This window comes from Cervus canadensis, chromosome 8, assembly GCF_019320065.1.
Source record: "Cervus canadensis isolate Bull #8, Minnesota chromosome 8, ASM1932006v1, whole genome shotgun sequence".
In the NCBI taxonomy this organism is placed as follows: domain Eukaryota; kingdom Metazoa; phylum Chordata; class Mammalia; order Artiodactyla; family Cervidae; genus Cervus; species Cervus canadensis.
In genome coordinates, this window is record NC_057393.1 from 78,208,647 (window position 1) to 78,227,999 (window position 19,353).

At 41.0% G+C, this 19,353-nt stretch overlaps 1 protein-coding gene across 8 annotated transcripts in view; it reads left to right on the top strand.

Annotated features, from left to right (window-relative positions):
* The window catches only part of FAM13C (family with sequence similarity 13 member C), a 138,208-nt gene that overhangs the window by 116,650 nt on the left and 2,205 nt on the right, over positions 1-19,353 (top strand). For 4 of the 8 annotated variants that reach the window (XM_043476913.1, XM_043476915.1, XM_043476914.1 and 1 more), the window contains 5 exons: positions 4,102-4,183; positions 5,610-5,821; positions 14,086-14,181; positions 15,451-15,650; positions 17,391-17,492. In XM_043476913.1, coding sequence (XP_043332848.1) covers positions 4,102-4,183; positions 5,610-5,821; positions 14,086-14,181; positions 15,451-15,650; positions 17,391-17,492 — 692 coding nt within the window. The other 4 variants (XM_043476910.1, XM_043476911.1, XM_043476916.1 and 1 more) reach the window with 4 other exon arrangements.

The window sequence follows — 19,353 nt, forward strand, 5'->3', positions numbered from 1 at the left end:
CTTCAGTCAGGGTGCTAAAGACTCTTCTCTTCCTTGAGGTCAGGCAGCCACAGCTGCTTATGGTCTTTCATGTAGTAAGAGGGTGCTGTGCGCATTGTAAGTACAGGCTTTATTTCACAGATAAGGAACAGGAGGCCCAGAAAGGACTTACAGCCTTCCTAAGGTAGTTGTGTCCTAGCATCTCAGGTTTGGGGTGGTTAAAGATGAGTTGGTTTTACAATGGAGGAGTGGAGTAAAATTCTTAAAGTGTCCGCATTTTGAAAAGTCCATATGGCCCGAGAGGAGCTGATTTTCCTTGTCTGCTGCTGGAGTGTTGCTGGATCTGCAATGCCCTTGTACTGGAAACTGTAGAGAAACAGCTAGGGCCTCCATCCCCAGGGGCCTGTTAATAGTTCTTACTTGGTGGTTCTTGAATCAGTCTGACCTGGGTTTGAATCCAAGCACAGCCACTTATGAACTCTGCGACTTGGGTCTTGTTACTTTATGTTTCTGAGTCTCATTCTATCCATCTGAACAGTGGAGTTAATATTAATAGTGACTTCTTAGGTTTGTATTAAATGAGGGAGGCCATATGTGTTGCTTCTTACAGTTTTAGCACCAGGGAAGTAAGTGGTCCTAGATATTACTAACTTTTTCATCTGTTTGAGTGATACTTGAACAGGCTATCCCATGACAACCTCTGCCTTGTTGAAGTAAAACGGAAAATTATAGACATTAATTTTCCAGTAGATTTTTCTGCCTGCAGATATAGACTCTAGATTGTGTAGAGTCTGAATATATAACAGGTCACCTGGCAGTTGGCTATTTGAGAAAATAATTCCTCCTGGCACCTCCTGCCTTTGTCTGGAGAAACTTTAGGGCCAAAGCAGACACTTGCCCACACATTTAAACATGCAGATGGATGGGTTTGGGAGCAGTAAAAGACTTCATGGTCACGACTTCTCTCTGTGTGTGAAAGTCTTTGATGTAATCAGAACCTTCTGTGTCTCAGGAAACAGGGCTTCCCCTCACCCTTCCTGTCTGGATGCCAGGCTGTGGTTAGAGGTTTGACATGTCACTGGACTTGAATTGGTTGCTGTGTGTATGGCTTTCCTTCCTGGAAGCCTGACTGTGGAATTAACAGCACCTGCTGCTAATTTTTGAATCCAAGTTCCTGCTGGCCCTCCATGCTAGTCTGATGCCCTGATACAATATACATCCTTCCTGCTCTGTTGAATATAACTATTTCAGTTCCTGTCCAGAGCTGTGTTTGTTTCCTACACGTTTACATTTTACATTTAACTATTGTTAGACTCATGCACCTAGAAAAAAACCTGTTTCAGCCAGATGTCTACTTTCAGTAGAATTAGAGAGTGTTAGAATTAGAAAGGATTAGTTAGTCTTCTCTTGTTTGACCACTGAAGAAACTGAGGCTCAGAGAAGGGAAGTGACTTCCCTAGGTTCACACAGCAAAGAATTAATCACAGCTAAGACAGTAACATGGGTCCTTTCATTCCTGATCTGTAAATCTTTGTAAGATGTCTTTTGAATTGTCTTTGCATGAGTGTGTGTGCTAAGTTGCTTCAGTCATGTCCGACTCTTTGATGCCCTGAACTGTAGCCTGCTAGGCTCCTCTGTCCATGGGATTCTCCAGGCAAGAATATTGGAGTGAGTTACCATGCCCTTCTCCAAAGGATCTTCCCGACCAGGGATTGAACCCACACCTCTTACATCTCCTGCGTAAATAGGCGGGTTCTCTACCACTGGCGTGTTTGGCAAATCACAAGTCTGGTCCAGCAGCACCCTCAGTTATGTGACTCAGGAGCCCCATTTAAATCACACTGAACAATATCTACACTAAGTTTGTGGTTTATGGCCCTTGGGGCCTATTAAACTGAAATATTTCAGCCCAGAAGTTAGAAGGCTTGAAGATCCACAGCTTGTGTTTGAAAACTTTCTATGTGATATGAGAGCTGCCATCCTTCTCAGCTTGATTTAACCTTTTTTGAAAGCTTTCCCAGGAGTAAGGAAATACAAAATTCATTTTAGAAAATGATTTCAGGCTTTCAAATATTTTGCCAGAAAATTCAGCCTTAAATTTCTACTAAGTCCTGTTTGCAGTAGTGTAAGTTTGCTTCTTGGTCATTGGTCCTTGGCTTAGGGTCTTAGATTTTTTGTTTTTAACAGTATTTCAAAAAGAGTACATTAACTGTGTGGAGCATATCCAGTGAAAAAGGAATGTTCCAGAGAACAGGATGTTTTTAGATCAATGTGGAGAGTTCTGTGAGGATTTTGAGAAGCCAAGTATAAAATATTGACTGTTCACATAACCAGACTGTTACCCACAGTCAGAGTACTTAACATTGTATCAGGGAAGTAGTCCAGTGGGTCATTCTAGCAGACGGTGAGTAGGACCAGGAGCAGCCGTTGGAGGTGTGTCCCTGCGTCGCTGTCCATGGTCCTGAAACCAGGGCTTCCCTCCTGGAAACCAGAGTCTCCCTTCTTGGCTCCTGTAGGAAAAAAAAATCACTGGGCTTCCATGAAGGTGAAGGGGAGGGGAATCTTCCCTCAGTGTTATTTTGCATCTTGATTTTTAAGCTGTATGGATTTTACATCTCTATAGAAGTGACAGAACCATGTTTTGTGTTTCACAATTAAAACATCCAATCCCGTGTACATTTGATGATCCTCTTACACCATCACTGTTTCTTTCTTCAGACTTGAGAGGAACACAGTTTTCTCCCCATGTCTCTCTGTCTCACCAACAACCTGCTGATGTTACATGGATTTAATAGAGTCTTAATCACAGCAGAGCTGCCGGTCTTGTCACTAACACTGCACACATTTCTGGCTACTATTGCAGTGTTTATGATGTCTTCCTGAGCATGCCTATATAGCTCTTTGCTATTAATATATTCCCAATTCAAAGTAACGGCTAATTTCTTGAGCCTGTGTTTAAGTTACCAGAGTGGGTATGTTTGCTGTTCTTCTCTCCTAGTTTCTCTTTTCTATAGAAAATTCACTTTTATACTCTGAAAAGAAATCCAGAAATCAAGGTGAATGATTTGTATGAACTGAGTCATAGTCTTCTAAAATTAAAGCTATATTCTTATTGCCACATCCAGGTGTGATTATTTACTAGTGAGGACATACTATCCTACGTGTGTGTGTTGGTAAGACTTACGGTTCCTTTGAAGATCTGGTAGTAAGACCACCACCACCACTACTGTCCCCTCTGCCAGTAACGATAGCAGTAATAATATTTTAGATTCTAGCTAACACATCTATAGTGTTTAGCATGTGCCTGGGACTTTTCTTCATGCATATTCATCATGTTTCATGTTTCAGACTCATCATGTTTCATGCATATTCACTGATTTATCCCTCATAGAAACCTTATGAGAAAGATGCTATTAAATCCTCATTTGCTAGATCAAGTTGGGGCATGGGGAGGCTAAATAATTTGCCCAAGTCCACACGCATATGGTTGATCTTTAATGCTACTCCAGCAGAATAGTGAGTCTGTAAATAGTGAGGAGTGAAATCTGAGGATGAGGATTCTTCCATACATACTGACTTCTCAGACTTATAAGGTTTTAGAGATCCTGGGGTCTCGTTTCTTCAGCTTGGAGCTTGTGACTGATAGGAGCTAAAGCTTCCAGTTTGTAGTATTCCCTAGACAGGGTGTGGTCGTAAACCGTGAACAGAGGCAAGGGAGGAAGTGCTGGTTTGTGTCAGTATGGCCCTCTACATTGATACAAAGAGTGACCTGGCCATGGGGTGTCAGGTGTGGGTAGCCCACAAGGTGATTGAGAGGTAGACTTTATGGGGCACTGGCATGGTGAGGACTATGTAAAAATGCCAGGTGACCAGGCGTGCTTAGAAACAAGGTCCACGGCAAGGATGAAAGAGTGGAGGAAGTCAGGAATGTTTGCTCTGTTTCTCAGACGCAACTTCATCTGCTGGAGATAGCTTGCCTGAAGTTCCCTCCCAGCTTTATATATGTTCCTGAACTATCTTTGTGTGCCTCCACTGCTTAACATTTTTTTTTCCTTTTCTCTCTTTTTTTCTTTCCCTCCCTCCCTTTCCCTCCTTCCACCCCCATTTTCCCCTCCCTTGCAGCCTTCCCATGGTGACAAGACATCTAATCCTGAAGTCCTGAAATGGATGAATGATTTGGCTAAAGGTCGTAAACAGCTCAAAGGTAAATGCCGGCCAAGGGAGTCTCCTTTTCAAGGAAGGAAGAAGTTAAAATTATGATAATGTGCTACAAGCAGTTTTGGATTCTCTTCTACCTGGGCCCTCTTTAACCTTGTCTCCTGCCGAGTTTGGAGGCCCTGTCTTAAAATAGAGTCCTGGGTTTCCTTCATTGTTTGATCCCATTGAATACATCTGCATATAAAGGGACTGAGGAAATCCAGCCTCCCAAGTGGAATGATTCACTTCAGTGCCAGGAACATTTCGATATGTGGAGTGTTCACCTCCTTGCTTTATTGGGTTCTTGGATGTTAGAAACAGAAGAGGCCTGAGTAGTCATTGATTCCACATACCCCAACTTCACAGAGGAGGATATTTATGTCCAGAGAGAGGGGACGGTGACATGGCTGGAAGGTGGTGAGTTCAGAGTAAAACTCGGTTCTCTTGCCTCCTAATCCTTTCTCTGTCTCTCTGGAGATGGTGGTCTGAGTATTAATTAACTCTCAAATCCATTTTAAGGGACTATAGTTTTTTACCAATAAAAATTTATTTTCTTCCTCTTCCTACATTTTTATTTCAATACCTAGAGACATAGGAGCTTTTCCAGATTTCTAGAAGGATGGTGATAAAGAACTGGAAAGGAATACTAAATTAATTCAGTGGTATTAAACTGTAGTGATGTAGCAGGTTTATAAAGTATGCAGTGTTTAAACACCACACCAGAGCCTAACTAAAAAACAAACATCAGACAAAGAAAATGTGCTATGTAATTGAGAAATCAATATAAATGGCCTCATTCAAAAGACCAGTCCCCTAGCATATTCTGAAATAGAATTTCCTAATAAGTCCCAGGTGGCCCTTTTGTTTTTATTTATGTAGGTTTATATCAAGCCAAATTGCAATAATGGTGATTTCTGGATTTTAAATATTGGCATTAGACAAAATTGTGAGATCTGTCAGGTTGGGGCTGGCACTCTATCTCCCGTTCCCTGCCCTTCCTGTATATCCTCAGATGACTGCCTTGTGTAAGGTCTTCCAGTAGACCTTGCATTTCCACAGGGGGCTCTTCATGACTGCACAACTTTCAAAACCTGAGGAAAGGAATCTTTGAGAGTAGTATTTTAGGTGCTGTGGCAGATAACAGGTGAAAACTTTGGGGCCAAGTACCTCTGGTCTTCCTCCTCTGAAATTTAAACTATTCATGATCCTTCTACTTCTATGAGATCCTTACCTCAAGAGCCCTCTATTTTCACATCTGATGGGGAGTGTGTGCTACTGGCCTTGGTTATTAAGGCTGCCCTTGCCCTGTGGAAAGCCATGATCAGCACTGTTCATTTCCACTCGGCATCAGGGGAGAAATTCCTGAAAGGCTCTTTGCTCTTACTAGACCAATGAGTCTGCGTACTCGTGGTAACTCACCACATTTCTCTTAGAACTAAAGCTGAAGCTGTCGGAAGAGCAAGGGAGTGCTCCCAAAGGCCCACCTAGAACCCCGCCCTGTGAGCAACCCACAGTTCGCAGAGAGAATGGGAAGCCGGAGGCCGTGGGCCCTGAGCCGAGCTCCTCTGGAGAGGAGACTCCAGATGCTGTGCTGAGCTGCCTGAAGGAGAAGAGAGAGCAGCTTCCTTCCCAGGAAGACCCTGAGGTACCTCGCCAGCCTGCACAAGGCCCCAGCCCTCCACACGGCGCCAGTGAGACTGTGGTTTTGACCAGTTTGTATCACATAAACAACTTTGTGAGACTGGCGCTGAAGATTTCAGTCAGAGGAGTTCCTAGTGGGCTATAGCTATGACCTAGGGTATTGCCACATGGTTCTGGGTATTGCCATTCTGAAGGTTATAGTGTTGCATGTTAATGAGAGACAAATGGTAAAGACGCTAGAGTGTATCATATCTCGTTCTCCCTTACTTTCCCCTGATAAGTTAGCAAAGGAACCCAAGACTAGGATTATAGACTCATTTTACTGTGTGTGTGTGTGTGCATGCACCCCTGTGGACTGTAGCCCACCAGGCTCCTCTGTCCATGGGATTTTCCTGGCAAGAATACTGGAGTGGGTAGCCATTTCTTCCTCCAGGGGATCTTCCCAACCTGGGGATTGAACTCAAGTCTCCTGCGTCTCTTTCATTGGCAAGTGAATTCTTTATCACTGAGCCACTTGGGAAGCCCAAGGTCTTTATAGATGTAGTTAAGTTAGGGTTACTTGAATGAGCCATATTCTGTTATGAATGTTGTACTTATAAATTTGGACACAGAGAGTAAATGCCTTGTGAATGTGGTTTAATATTTCATATCATAAGAATAGAGAGGTAGGGTTTCTTGAGGAGTGCTAGGTAACATATTTAAAGACTTCAGCTTAGACATCTTAGTTTTGAAATCTTGGTGAGATACCTAGATACAGTTGTCAGTTACACATTTGGATATATGAGCTCAAAGAAAAGATGTATTATATTTTACCAAAAAAAGATGATAAAACCAATTCGTATTTACCTGGTTAGTCCCTCCTCTCCTGCATATCTATGCTCACATTTTACTAATGCCAAGGAGCCTTGCTAGTAGTCTTTTCTGTCTGAGTTCTGAGTAGCAGGGTTGTCTTTCATTTCTTGAATAATCTGTAGCTACCATAACATAGGGCTTCCCGGTGGCTCAGTGGTAAGAAATCTGCCTGCCAATACAGGAGTCATGGGTTCAATCCCTGGTCAGGAAGATCCCCTGAGGCAGGAAATGGCAACCCACTCCAATATTCTTGCCTGGGAAGTCCCATGGACAGAGGCTACAGTCCATGGGGTCACAAAAGAGTCAGACACGATTTAACAACCAAATAATACCCTAACATAGCTGTAACTATTCTGTGTGCCACTTTCTGCCTCTCACAGTACTTGACAACTTCTTGAGTAAAGAAGTTTATTACTTACGATCCTTAGTGTCTGTACAAGGTATTGAATAAGTGTTTATAGAGTGAATGGATTTATGAATGAACAGACTAGCATATTAGACTTTGAAATGAAGTCCTCTTGAGGAGAATGCTGACTTTGTTCTGTTGTATTTACATTATCTAGTCTAGATCTTAAGATGGCAACATATGCCAAATCCCAAAAGGCTTACTGTTTCCCCTTGGACTAGTCCTTTACATTGGTGCATATGACATACAAGTAGAAATGGGCCCTTGGATACCTCTGTCATTAAGAAGTAGCGTTCAACTCAAAAATAACCAGTGTGTCGTGATGAGTGATTTTCACTCAGCCAACGTATCCCCTCCTCCCACCCACAAAGGTTCTAGACTTTGTCATGGTCCTTGGGTAAGTAGATAACTGTGTGTGTGTGTAGACACATGACATGCTCACATATCCAGGCACATCTGTGGTTTTCCATTCTTTAGTGCTTCTGATGGTCTTTCCTATTTTTATAGTTACGTTGACTACATCTATAAAAGCAACGTATAACACTTAGAGCAGGACTCAGTCCTTGAATAAGCCACTTTCTAGTTATGTACTCTTGACGAGTGAACTAATTCTCTGATATTCAACTTCTCCATCGATAATAATACAGATAATACCTATTAATATAGTTGTTCTGACAATAAAGGGCGATGCCTGGAAACTGGTGGGCAGTCATTCATTTGCAAAAAGATCTGAGTACTTACCAGTGTTATGAACTGCAGTATGTGCTGGATAAAAAGATTAACAAGATAGCAAAGTGATGTGGGTTACTGTCTTCTTGGCACTCATGTTTTTCTGGGAGTTGGGATAGAAGAAATAATTCAACAGAGAAAAACCACTAAAGATTTTGATAAGTACTGTGCAAAGAAACAGATGATATGATAGAAAATAATAAGAATGGTTTCTATATTATATATTGCGGTGAGGAAGTCCTGTGACATTTAATGCAAAAGAATCAGCAGGCCAAGAGAGCAGCAAAGAGCATTCTAGATAGATGGAATTGCAAGTATGGTGGCCTTTGAAGGAAGAGCTCATCTGTGGTTGGAATTCTCAGGTCTGAGTGCTCGTGCACAGGGCTGCATGAGATGAAGTCAGAAAAAACAGGTCAGGGCCCATAACACAGGAGTTCCCAGGCCACTGAAAGTATCAGGCAGCTGTTGAATGGTTCCAAGTGTGAAAGTGGCATGGTGTGATTTACACTATGCAGAATAAATCATAGGGAAAAAGAGCGGAAACGGGAAGATGAAATGGGTGGTTTGGACTAGGATGCTCACTGTGGAGATGGAAAGAAGCAGACACATTCAAAGTCTATTTAGGTTCTAGAATCAAAAGGATGTGCTGATTCACTGGGTGGTAGGGAGTAAAGGAAAGGAGATGGGTCCATTTACTGATGGGGAGAAGCTAGAGGGGGAGTACACTGAGGGTGGGAGGGAATGCTTAGGAGGTCTGTTTTGGACATGCTCATTTTAAGATCTTTCAGGACTAGGGTGACCTACCATCCCAGGTTTCCCTAGACTTTCCTAACTTTAGGGTCATCAAAAGCCTCAGTCATGGGAAAACTGGGATGATCCGTCACTCTGCTGAGGCATTTAAGTCAAATAAAAGCATGTAATTGAAAGTCTGAAGGTCAGAAAAACTCTGAGTTTTCTAGTCATCTGGTCATCTCTGAAGTCATCTTTGTTTAAATGGCAGTTTATTTCTCTTGTTTTATTTTACTTATTTTAATTGGAAGACTACTTTACAATATTGTGAAGGTTTTTTGCCCATACATTGACATGATTCAGCCATCCATTGAACTGTTTAGTGTCAGAAAGTGAAAAGTGAAAGTTGCTTAGTTGTGTTCGACTCTTTGTGACCCCATGGACTGTAGCCCGTCAGGCTCCTCTGTCCATGGAATTCTCTAGGCAAGAATATTGGGGTGGGTAGCCATCTTTTTCTCCAGGGGATCTTCCCAACCCAGGGATTGAACCCGGGTCTCCTGTGTTGCGGGCAGATTCTTTACCATCTGAGCCACCAGGGAAACTCCTAGTGTCAGAAGTCCCTTCAGAGAAGCCTTGTATCTCTGCAGTAGAGAAAAGAGATCACCGGCTGTGGAATGTGTGAGTCTCAGGACCTAAAGCTGCAGGATTGTTCCAGGAGAACTTCACACAGCCAACCTGACGTGGCCGGGCAGCTATAGATGGTTCTTAAGGGGGGAGTCTAGAAGCCACACAAGCAGCAAAGGGAGGACTGAAAATTTCTAAAATAGTACTATTCTTGGCTCCTTGGGGAACTGATTAGCATTTGAGGTGATCTCATTAGGTCCCATTTCTTTAAACTCAAAATGACAGATGATTTTCATCTGGGGTCTTTGCTTTACTGCTTAAAATGCATTAAATATTAAAGCTTTCAAGATGAGTTCTTTCTTTTCTAGAGATGCCTTTATTATGACTCTTCCTGAAATTTTTGCCATGGTGTTTAGTCAGAGCTCGTCCTAAAACTGATAAATGCAGGAGACCCTACAGCATGGCCTTGTCAGTTCAGATCCTGCCACTGAGTGATTTTCTCCCTCCATCATCTGTGGGTGATTTTTGGAGACAGTCACTTTCAGGTCGCAGGGTGTGCACTGAGCCCTGGAAATGAGTGAATCATCCCTCAGTTCTGATTATTGTGCCTGTTTATGTCTTCCTCTGACAGCTGAATTGGAACTGGCACCTCTCCCCTTTTTATTGTCCCTTCCAGGAACTGTAGGTAGGGTCAGGTTACCAAGTGGATGAGTAATGACCATTACTTCTTCTGCCCCTTCATCAACTGCAGCATCTTTGAAGAGAAAAGCAGATTTTTAAAAAACATAATAATTATAAAGATGAAATAAATTTAATCATGGATTAGTGAGTTGTGCATTGGAGGGAGGGAAGACATACAGGAAAAAGGCACCAAAAGGAATATCCCATCAAGTTCTTCTGTCTACTTATCCTTTCAGCGAAAATTTAATTTTCTGAGTAGGTAATACTCTCTCACATAGTTCAAAAAACAGAAAAAGCTACACATTAAAAAGACTCCTCCCCATCTGCCAGCTCCAGTTCTGAGTTCTCCCACCCCTGAGCAGGTAGAGCTGTTGTTAGTAATGTTTTTTTGTGTCCTTTTGGAGTTTCTATATAAGGCATATGCAAGAAAGGATCAATATACATTCTTAACTTGCCCCTTAAAAAAAGGTAGCAGTCTACATAATTATGTATCCTTTTTTCATTTTGCATATTCATATTGACATAGTTTCTCATTATTTATTAAACTTATGCTTTAATAGCACCATGGTATTCCTCTTTTAGTAATTTACAACCTTGATGGTAACCTCAAATCAACGAGTTTGATGACTTAAATAACATTTAGTATGCCTGACTCTGTGCCAGAGACATTTACATAAGATAATTAAAAATAATCCTCATTTTGCATATTAAGAATCTAAGGTTCAGAGAGTCCATAATTTTCCAAATTAAATACAGTGTGTAATTTTTTGAAGCCAGTTATTTGAATTTACAGCCTCTCTTTTCAAGGCCGGTATTGATCTGCCTGTGCTTGGAAATCTGAACTGACCTGGTCATCCTCTCCGGCAGCTCTTTTGCATGGTGATGTTCACTAGTGACCTCCTGTCACTAGTTGTTGGACTGACTGGTTAGTTGAAACAGATTTGTTCCACACAGACTGTCTCCCTCAGTGAGGGGCTAGGGAGACAGACTCAGGGAAAGTTTGGCAGGACTTGAGTCCTTAAGGCTAAAGAATAATGGATTCCCATCACTCTCTGTCTAGAGAGGGGAATGTCAGTTCTACCTCCCTCTCCAAGAGAGAGCTTGTTTATGGTGACGGTTTGAGTGATTTCTATGTTTTTGTGAAAGAACACACGGGACCAGTGCCGTGGGGAGAAGGGAAACAAGTGTGGTGGTAGAAGCACTCAGGCTGCGGCAGTTTTTTCTCGAACGACTGTCTGACCAGGGGCCAGAAGGAATGAACACTGGGGCTGACCACTCAATAGCAGTTCTGCTTGGAAAACCAGCCTGCTTGGGGCAGCCATTCCAGACCTTGGTGACTGGAGTAACCTCCTGGGTGGGGTGGGGTGAGGTGAGGTGGGGCAGTTTTTATGATGGAGATGTCAAGCTGTCAACAAAGCATATCAAATTTCCTTCTGTGCATGGCCCCCTCTTGCTCATCCTTCTTGAAGTTTCCTTTCTTCTGATGCCATAAAATGGAGGAGCAGAACTGATTCAAATGAATTCTTTTTAATGGCTGAGTAATATTCCATTGTGTATATGTACCATAGTTTCCTTATCCATTCATCTGCTGATGGGCATCTAGGTTGCTTCCATGTCCTGGCTATTATAAACAGTGCTGCGATGAACATTGGGGTGCACGTGTCTCTTTCAGATCTAGTTTCCTTGGTGTGTATGCCCAGGAATGGGGTTGCTGGGTCATATGGCAATGTATGGCAAAAACCACTACAATATTGTAAAGTAACTAGCCTCCAACTAATAAAAATAAATGAAAAAAAAAAATGGAGGAGCAGGAAGGAAGGGTTATTTAGCTTCAGGGTTTATCTCCTTAAATTTATCTTTAAAATCGGACTACCCATTCATGCTCTGGATCTCTCTCTGGCTCTTGCAGGTTATTCAACATGGTCCTTGTTTTCTCTATTTAAATAAAAAACATGTTAGATACTACTAACATATCATACCCAGCCTATGCAGAGTTGGGGAGCAGGATGCATTTCAGAAATAGCCATTGGAGTCAGAGGAGAAAATGGTCTGAATCTTACTAGAAAGTGGCCGAGAAATGAGGAATAGCTGAGTCAAATGTATCTCGGCCCCTTGATTGGAGTTACCTGTCCTGCAGAGCCTACCTCTGGACTCATTTTCCACCATGAATATCCACTTTGCAGGCCTCATAATAGCTAGTTTCCACAGGCCCCTGAGTAGAAGACAGCTCCTGGCATAACCACTAACCCTTATTCTTCAGGCAGCCTGCTGTCCTGTCAAATGTATTTGAGGATAAGCACTGATGGTATTAAAGTTTTGACAGTGTCCTATACTTATGGCCATTGAACCCTCACATCTGTCTTTGGGGATTACTTTAATAGTGATCCTAAGAGTAAATCATAGAATCATTAGAGTGAAAGATGAATTCCATACGTTATATACATGCCCTGACTTTTATCTAGCATCTGTGGAAGGAACCTTTCTGTAATGGCATTCATCATTCTCACTTGCTTTTTGGTCATTCTTTTCTTTTTCCCTTTTAAGACTAAATTTAGCTTTTCTAGAATCCAGATAATATAAAATATTTTTATTGTAAAAATAAGCAAAATCAACAAAATCAAACTGCAATAGAGAGATGCCAATAATAGTTAAATGCATCCTTTTCAAAGTGCTTTCTATGGGATGTAAGTCCCAATAAGATACTGAATAAAAAAACATGTTACTGTTTTCTGAACCTAGAAATTTTTTTCTTTGTTACCTGTTAAAATCCCATTTAATATGTGAATTTTTCATGTGTAAAAATGTATCATGACTAAGAAAACCTTTAAGGAATGATTGGGCTAGAAAATGAAAGGTTCTTGGGGTTACTTAACCAATAAATGAACTGCTCTACATAGAGAGGTGGTCTTTCTTTCTACTGAAAATAAAAGAGCCTTGGGTCAGATAGCCTGTGGAATTTATATGAAGATTGCTAAAAATCAGACTGCTTTTACTATATATAAAACCCTGGGTTATTAGATGGGTGGTAGGAAAGCATATACATGTGTACCATGAGAATTTGAAGAAATACATTATATAATTTATTTGGGCAGACAAGGCTACAACACAGACAACAGGTGAGGCCCAGACAGTGAGATACAGGTATGTTTCACTTCCTTTTCTCTGTGAAGATCGGCAGAGGCCAGAATGGTTCTCAGCTGGGATGGAGGTGGGGTAGCATGAGAATAACTAGAAGGCTGAAAACATACACGTTTGAGCCATTTTCTCTTCCTCCAGGGTTCTCATCGGGGATCTGGAGGGCAGAGTCAGGACCCTGGGGTGGGTGTGCCGTGTGCTATTTCTACTGTTTCCTTCCCACCACCTGCCGAGTGAGATCCACTGGACCAGAGGGAAACAGAGTCTGTGTGTAGTGAATATATAGAACCTTCATGCAGGACACACATCAGGGAGGAAAACCAAAGCAAGCAGAGGAGTTTGGTCATTTTGGATGGAGAGATAGGTCGGTGGGTGGGTAGTTAGGCAGATGATTAATAGGTAAGTAGGAAACTATTTAAAATTGTGTGTGCCTTGTGGCATGTTAAAAGTAGTGTTTAGGGATGAGTCAAAGAGCAGAAGGGTAATAGAATGGATTGGTGGACCAAGATGTTATACACTTTTTTTGGTTGGAAGGAACTTTTTAAACTCCCAACGTCCTTGTTGTATAGATAGGAAATTGAGAATCCAGGGAGGTTTACTGTTTTATTCAATATATTTAGTTTATGCCAGATTTAGCCAGTAAACTAGCATATAATCCAAGTATGTAGTGACAAAGACCTGGACAGTGTTGGTATCTGTGGATAGAATCTTCCAAGTCCAGATAAAATACATGTTTCAGAAGAAAAATTGATAGGCTGCAGTCACCCACTAGTTTCTTTAAGAATGAAGAAATAAATAATTATTAATTCTTTAATTAAATAATTAAAGGTGCCTTACCATTTAAACACTGAGGATTCCTCTAGTAAGCGCTAAAAACATCTTTCTCAACTTGGACCTCTCCTTTAAGAAACTTTTCCTAGAAGAAAATTGGCATGTGCTTCATACAGTATCTTATCAATGACCTACCTTTTGAAGATTACTGTTGCATTTTAGTAGTGTAATCCCTTCAAAACTTTTAGGCTTCAAAACTTTTATTTTTTGCCTCTTAAAAACATTGATGTGTTTTCATTCTTGTTTGAGAAAGGAACAATAATTAATTTCATGTTTTCTAGGTAACGAAGCAAGACAAGAACCTCATAAAGCCTCTTTATGACCGATACAGAATTATCAAGCAAATCTTGTCCACACCTTCCCTTATTCCAACAATTGTAAGTCAGGAAGCTTGCCTACACTACTAACCTGTCCTTGTGCTTTGCACTGATACTTAGTTAGGGAGGCGACACCAGGAGGGTGGTACGCAAGCCTTCTTGGCAGGATATCCTGCCCACACGGCCGGTTGTGTCACAGCGTCGAAACGAGGTCTCCCTCAGCTCCCACACTGTACTTAACAGTGGCTGGTAATTAAAACTACTGTGAGACAGGACTATATAGCCATTCTATTTTTGAAGCCAGTTTTAGCATTTGCTTTCATTGTTTGGGTGAGGAGAACAAATGATGGATTTTAGTCTGGCGTTACCTAATTTACAACAGCACAGCTAGACAAAACAGAACCCTTTTTAGTCTGGTGTTGTTAATTTTTCTCCTTTAATAAGAAAATTGATTTGTGTGTTCTTTGATAATAATGCAGCATTTGTTTTTGTTACCATTTGACCATCACTGTGTAAGATAGAAGCAGATTCATTTCAATAGAAAATATGAATACTGAAATTGGGTTAGACTACTTTTAATTAAGAATGATTTATGGAAATACAGAACTAGAAAAGCACCACAAATCCTACACCACCAATATTAGAACAGTCACTTGCTCAAGATGTCAGTATTAAAAGAAAATAAATATTAACAGATACAAATTTAAGTATACTTCCGTACATTTATACTTCCACAACTCTAAACACAGAGACATAGTGACTCATATTTTGAGATTTTCCCATTAAGGAAGCATAATTTAAAACAGGGAATGGTTTTCAGATTTCCTTGCAAGAAAATCATCTGGTTGTGACAAGCATTGTCAGAATAGGTTACAGAGAATCTCCATTTTGTTTTTGGCCTTCATGAAGCTGTTCCCTGAACTTGTCCATTTTCTGAGTATTCTCTGTATCTGAGCCCAGACCAGGATCTGATTTGGGTGACAGCAGGACACAGAGGTCTGTGGTCCATCTCTCCTCACCCATGTTAACTCTTACGAAGCTGGGGCCCATAAGTTTGGGGGAAGGGAAGATTGCTAGGCAGTGCAGCCCAGATTGGAACATCTCCCAGCTGTCTGTGCCTTCTTTGGCCGGCAGAGGAAGCTGAGCTTGGTAAGCACTTTAGCCCAGCAGGGGTGCTTTATTTGCTTATTAACTTATGTTAAGTTCTCAGTAGGCACAGGGGTCACCTACTGTTTTCATAGTGTCTATTTATGGTTCCCTTTTCCTGTTTCTGCTTCCCTAAGAGGCACTTAGCACTTTGTGACTCTATTGAACTCTTCTTATGATAAGCAGGAGGAAGAAGACTCTGATGAAGACTGTCCACAGGGAAGTCAGCAGCCTTCTTTGCCAAATCCAGCATCTCACTCTCCTACTGGCGATCACCTCGCACACTCTAATGAGACTGAGCCTGTGAGGCTCCTGCTCCCCGATGAAAAGAAGGAGGTCAAACCGCCAGCACTCTCCATGTCCAATTTACACGAGGCCACCATGTGAGTGTGAATCCTAAGTGTGGAGTCGTCTTTGAACTCCTTCTGGTCTGGGGGACCTTATATGTACATACAATATACAACTCAGAAGAGCTATTACACTCTCTAAAAAATGCCATTCACCAGAAAACACAATCTGGTTTTATCCTCCTAACAGGGAAATTGAGGAGATAAAGCCATGAGGAACCAAGGCTCCTAATAAGGTCCTAAATAAAGTAAAGAAAGTGTTAGTCATTCAGTCGTATCTGACTCTTTTTTGTGACCCCATGGACTGTAGCCCGCCAGTCTCCTCTGTCCATGAAAATCTCAGGGCAAGAATACTGGAGTGGGTTGCCATTGCCTTCTCCAGGGGATCTTCCTGACCCATGGATTGAACCCAGGTTTCCTGCATTGCAGGCAGATTCTTTATCTAGTCTGAGCCACCAGGAAAGCCCAATATGGTCCTAAAGATATCCTAAGGGTTGATGTTCAGTTTTATACCACTGCACGTCATTTCAGCAGGATCTGGTACCAGTCTAATCCCTGGTAGTGTTGGCCTTTGATGATGCTAGAACAAAAGGAACTGGGATTCTGTGTTGGGTCAAAAGTTGTCAGGACCTTTATTCTATTCTATTTAGATAAAATGATTTTGCCAGACTGGGACTTAAGTAAATGAGCTGACCTTTTTCTTCTAATGGCTCCTCAGTCAGGAGCCATTTGGATTTTCATTAGTGTCATTATTAGTATTATTCAGTAGCTGGCCTTCCTCTGATCATTTGGCCTTCTTTCGTTTGTATATTATAGGCCAGATTATGAGTTCTTTGAACATGTGTAATAGTGTGGAGAGTATATATGCCCCAAGAAAGGGATGGAATCCCCACAAATACCTGAGAAAAGACCAAGGACTAGGTTGTAAGCTGAGATTTTAGTGTGCTTGTTATCAGCTGGCACCCCAGTTTCAGCTGAGAGAAGAGTGACCTGTTTGGAAGCAGAACTTCAGTCTTCCCTCTTCCTCCATTTTTCCCTCTTTCCCTCCCTCCCTTCTTCTCTCCTTCTTCCCTCCCTTTCTTCTCTTTCTTGGTTGACTGGCTGGCTGGTGGGCTGTTCTAAAGCAACTGTACTTTTTTGGTGGGGGGTAGGGAGGGAGTATGTAGGGCTCTTTGGAAAGCAGTGGAATCTTTTTCTTTATAGAAAATGCCCATATATAGTTTCAGGGAGTTCACAGAGTTTCTGAAACCAGACACAAGCTCCCCAGGTAGACTCCTGTCTCAGGTAGTTGACTTTTCTCTCTTAGAATGAAGTAAGTAGAATCTGCAACGTAATTACAGCTTTCTTTGGGTCTTTGTTTCATTCCCAAGGGTTTTGACATTCCCCCTATAGTCAAGATTCAGAGTAGAATTGTTTTTAAAATCTCTCCCTCTAGCCTCTCTTTAGTCTGTCGCCAGATAACTGATGAGTATGCCTACAAAATGCTTTCTCCCTCATGCACTCATGTGGCCTTTACTGTCCCCACTTTTTATAATGGACTCAGTCTGCTTGCCACCCATCCGTCCTTTCCATTTTCTGATGGTGTATTTTCCTCCTCTGTGATGCCCCCTGCCACGTGCTCCCCCGGTCAGGCTCTACATGTGTCATCCTTATTCAAAAGGCACCCTTTTAAGTAGAACACTTCTGTTTAGCCTTTTCCTAAATATCTAACTCTGCTCATCTCTCTCAGTTATGCCAGAGCTCCATAATGGCAAATATGTATTCTACCTGATACAGGCCTGTACTTCTTGACCATCTCCGAGAAACTAGGGCTGATAAGAAGAGACTCCGGAAAGCCTTGAGAGAATTTGAGGAACAGTTTTTTAAACAAACAGGAAGGTAAGTGTGGGCAGAGATATTTCTTAAGCTAGTAAGTCCTAGAGCACTAACAGGAGTAAGCTCAGATTTTTTTTTTTTTTTGCAGTAACAGTGACTTTATACAAGACATAATTTCCAGTGACTTACAACTAGCATTTGTCTAATGCAACATTTGGGTAGTATCATTATTGGGTATGTTTTATAGGAGACTGTAGCTATCAAGTATGAGACATGAATCTTTAAAAAATAAAAGATGAACTCCCCAAATTCCCTAACTTTGCATAATAAATCCCATTATAACTGTTGAATTTATCTAAACCTTAAATAAATCTATTTGATTTTTCAGCCCATGTTAGTTCTTTGTTGTAAGTTGACTGTTATAAGTCCAAGTGACCTACCTTTCTGCTGATGTTAACTATCTAATGAGAAATGTTATGCGGTTGTTAAATTCAGAATATAAAACAATTTTTTTTTCTTTTTTCCTTTACAGAATTTCTGTACAGCTTTTACATTTTTTAACCTATCCAAACCCAGGCAATTTAAAGAGTTTTAGGACTTTCTGGTGTGTTATTAGTCCTGCCAAATGGGTCTGCAGTGGCACTTGGCAAGCCTCTGACATCCAGGGAAGTTAGTTATGTTCTATGTATAGTATTTTAAATGCACCAGTGAGTGCAAAACCCACTTCAGAGATGCTTACTACTTGGTTGAGGTTATCTGCCCTCTTGTGGTAATACACTTAAACTAAATGCAGAAGTGGTACCATATTACAAGTAAAATCAAATAGTGGAATGGCTATGAAATACAGATCTTGCTTTTCTAAAACATTTCATTGGGAAGGGTTACCTGTCCATAGGTAAAATAACCATGCAAATAGATTACTAAAAATTTTAATGTTCTATAAATGTTCTTGGTAATAGTCATCATGTAAGAAGCATAATTACCTAGATATGACCTTAACAGTTATGAGCCAGGACCGGTGCTAAATGCTTATGTATGTTTTATATAATGAGAAAAGTGGTTAAGGAAATACTTAGTAAAAATTTTGATCCTGGGTCAATGCATTCTTGTTTTTTTTTTTTTTGCATTCTTGTTAATTAGCTAAAGTGGAGTGTGCCGGACCAGAGATAATTGCATGATGAACTATTAGTGTTTCCCTATAAATTAGACTATTTCTTCACTTAGGTATGTTTACACAAGTTAAGGTGGTATTTAGATACCCAGTTATGATAAGTTTGGCTCAGAATACAGAATGGAGGCAAAGGAATTATGTTAATTTAAGAGGAACTCTCGCTAACTCTGAGTTCTGAACTAGAGATTTCAGGGAAGACTCTTTATAGATTTGCAAAGAATATAGTTATCTACTGGTGTTTTAACACTATATATACTGCCCTGAAATTTCTAGTTCAGAGCTCAGAACAGTACACAAATCTATGTGCATTGTTAGCTGTGCTTTTATTGTAAGAAATGTAACTTTATCAGGACTGGGAAAGTGGAAGGGGTGTAGGTTGTCAGCTTTTTACCCATTTTCAGCCATACTTATATTAGAGAGTATCTATATTTATATTCAGTAGCAATGGTGGTGACTTCATCTGGGTTTTCCAGTCCTTGTATTTCAAAGTCATGGGTGGAAATATTTTAAAAGCAATTGGCCATCTTTATTAACTAAGGAGATCCTGAACCAACTCTTGTCCTTTAGAAAACATATCCTGGCAATGTATTTTTCTGGGAAGGCAGATGATTTTATCTCCAGATGTTACCCAATTATTCTTCAAAGTAAATGTCAAGAACATCTGGCAGTTAGGAGGCATATGTATAAAAATGTGCATGATCCTTAGCCTAGTCTTAGTAGAATTAGTGTGCAAAGAACCACTACAATTTAGAC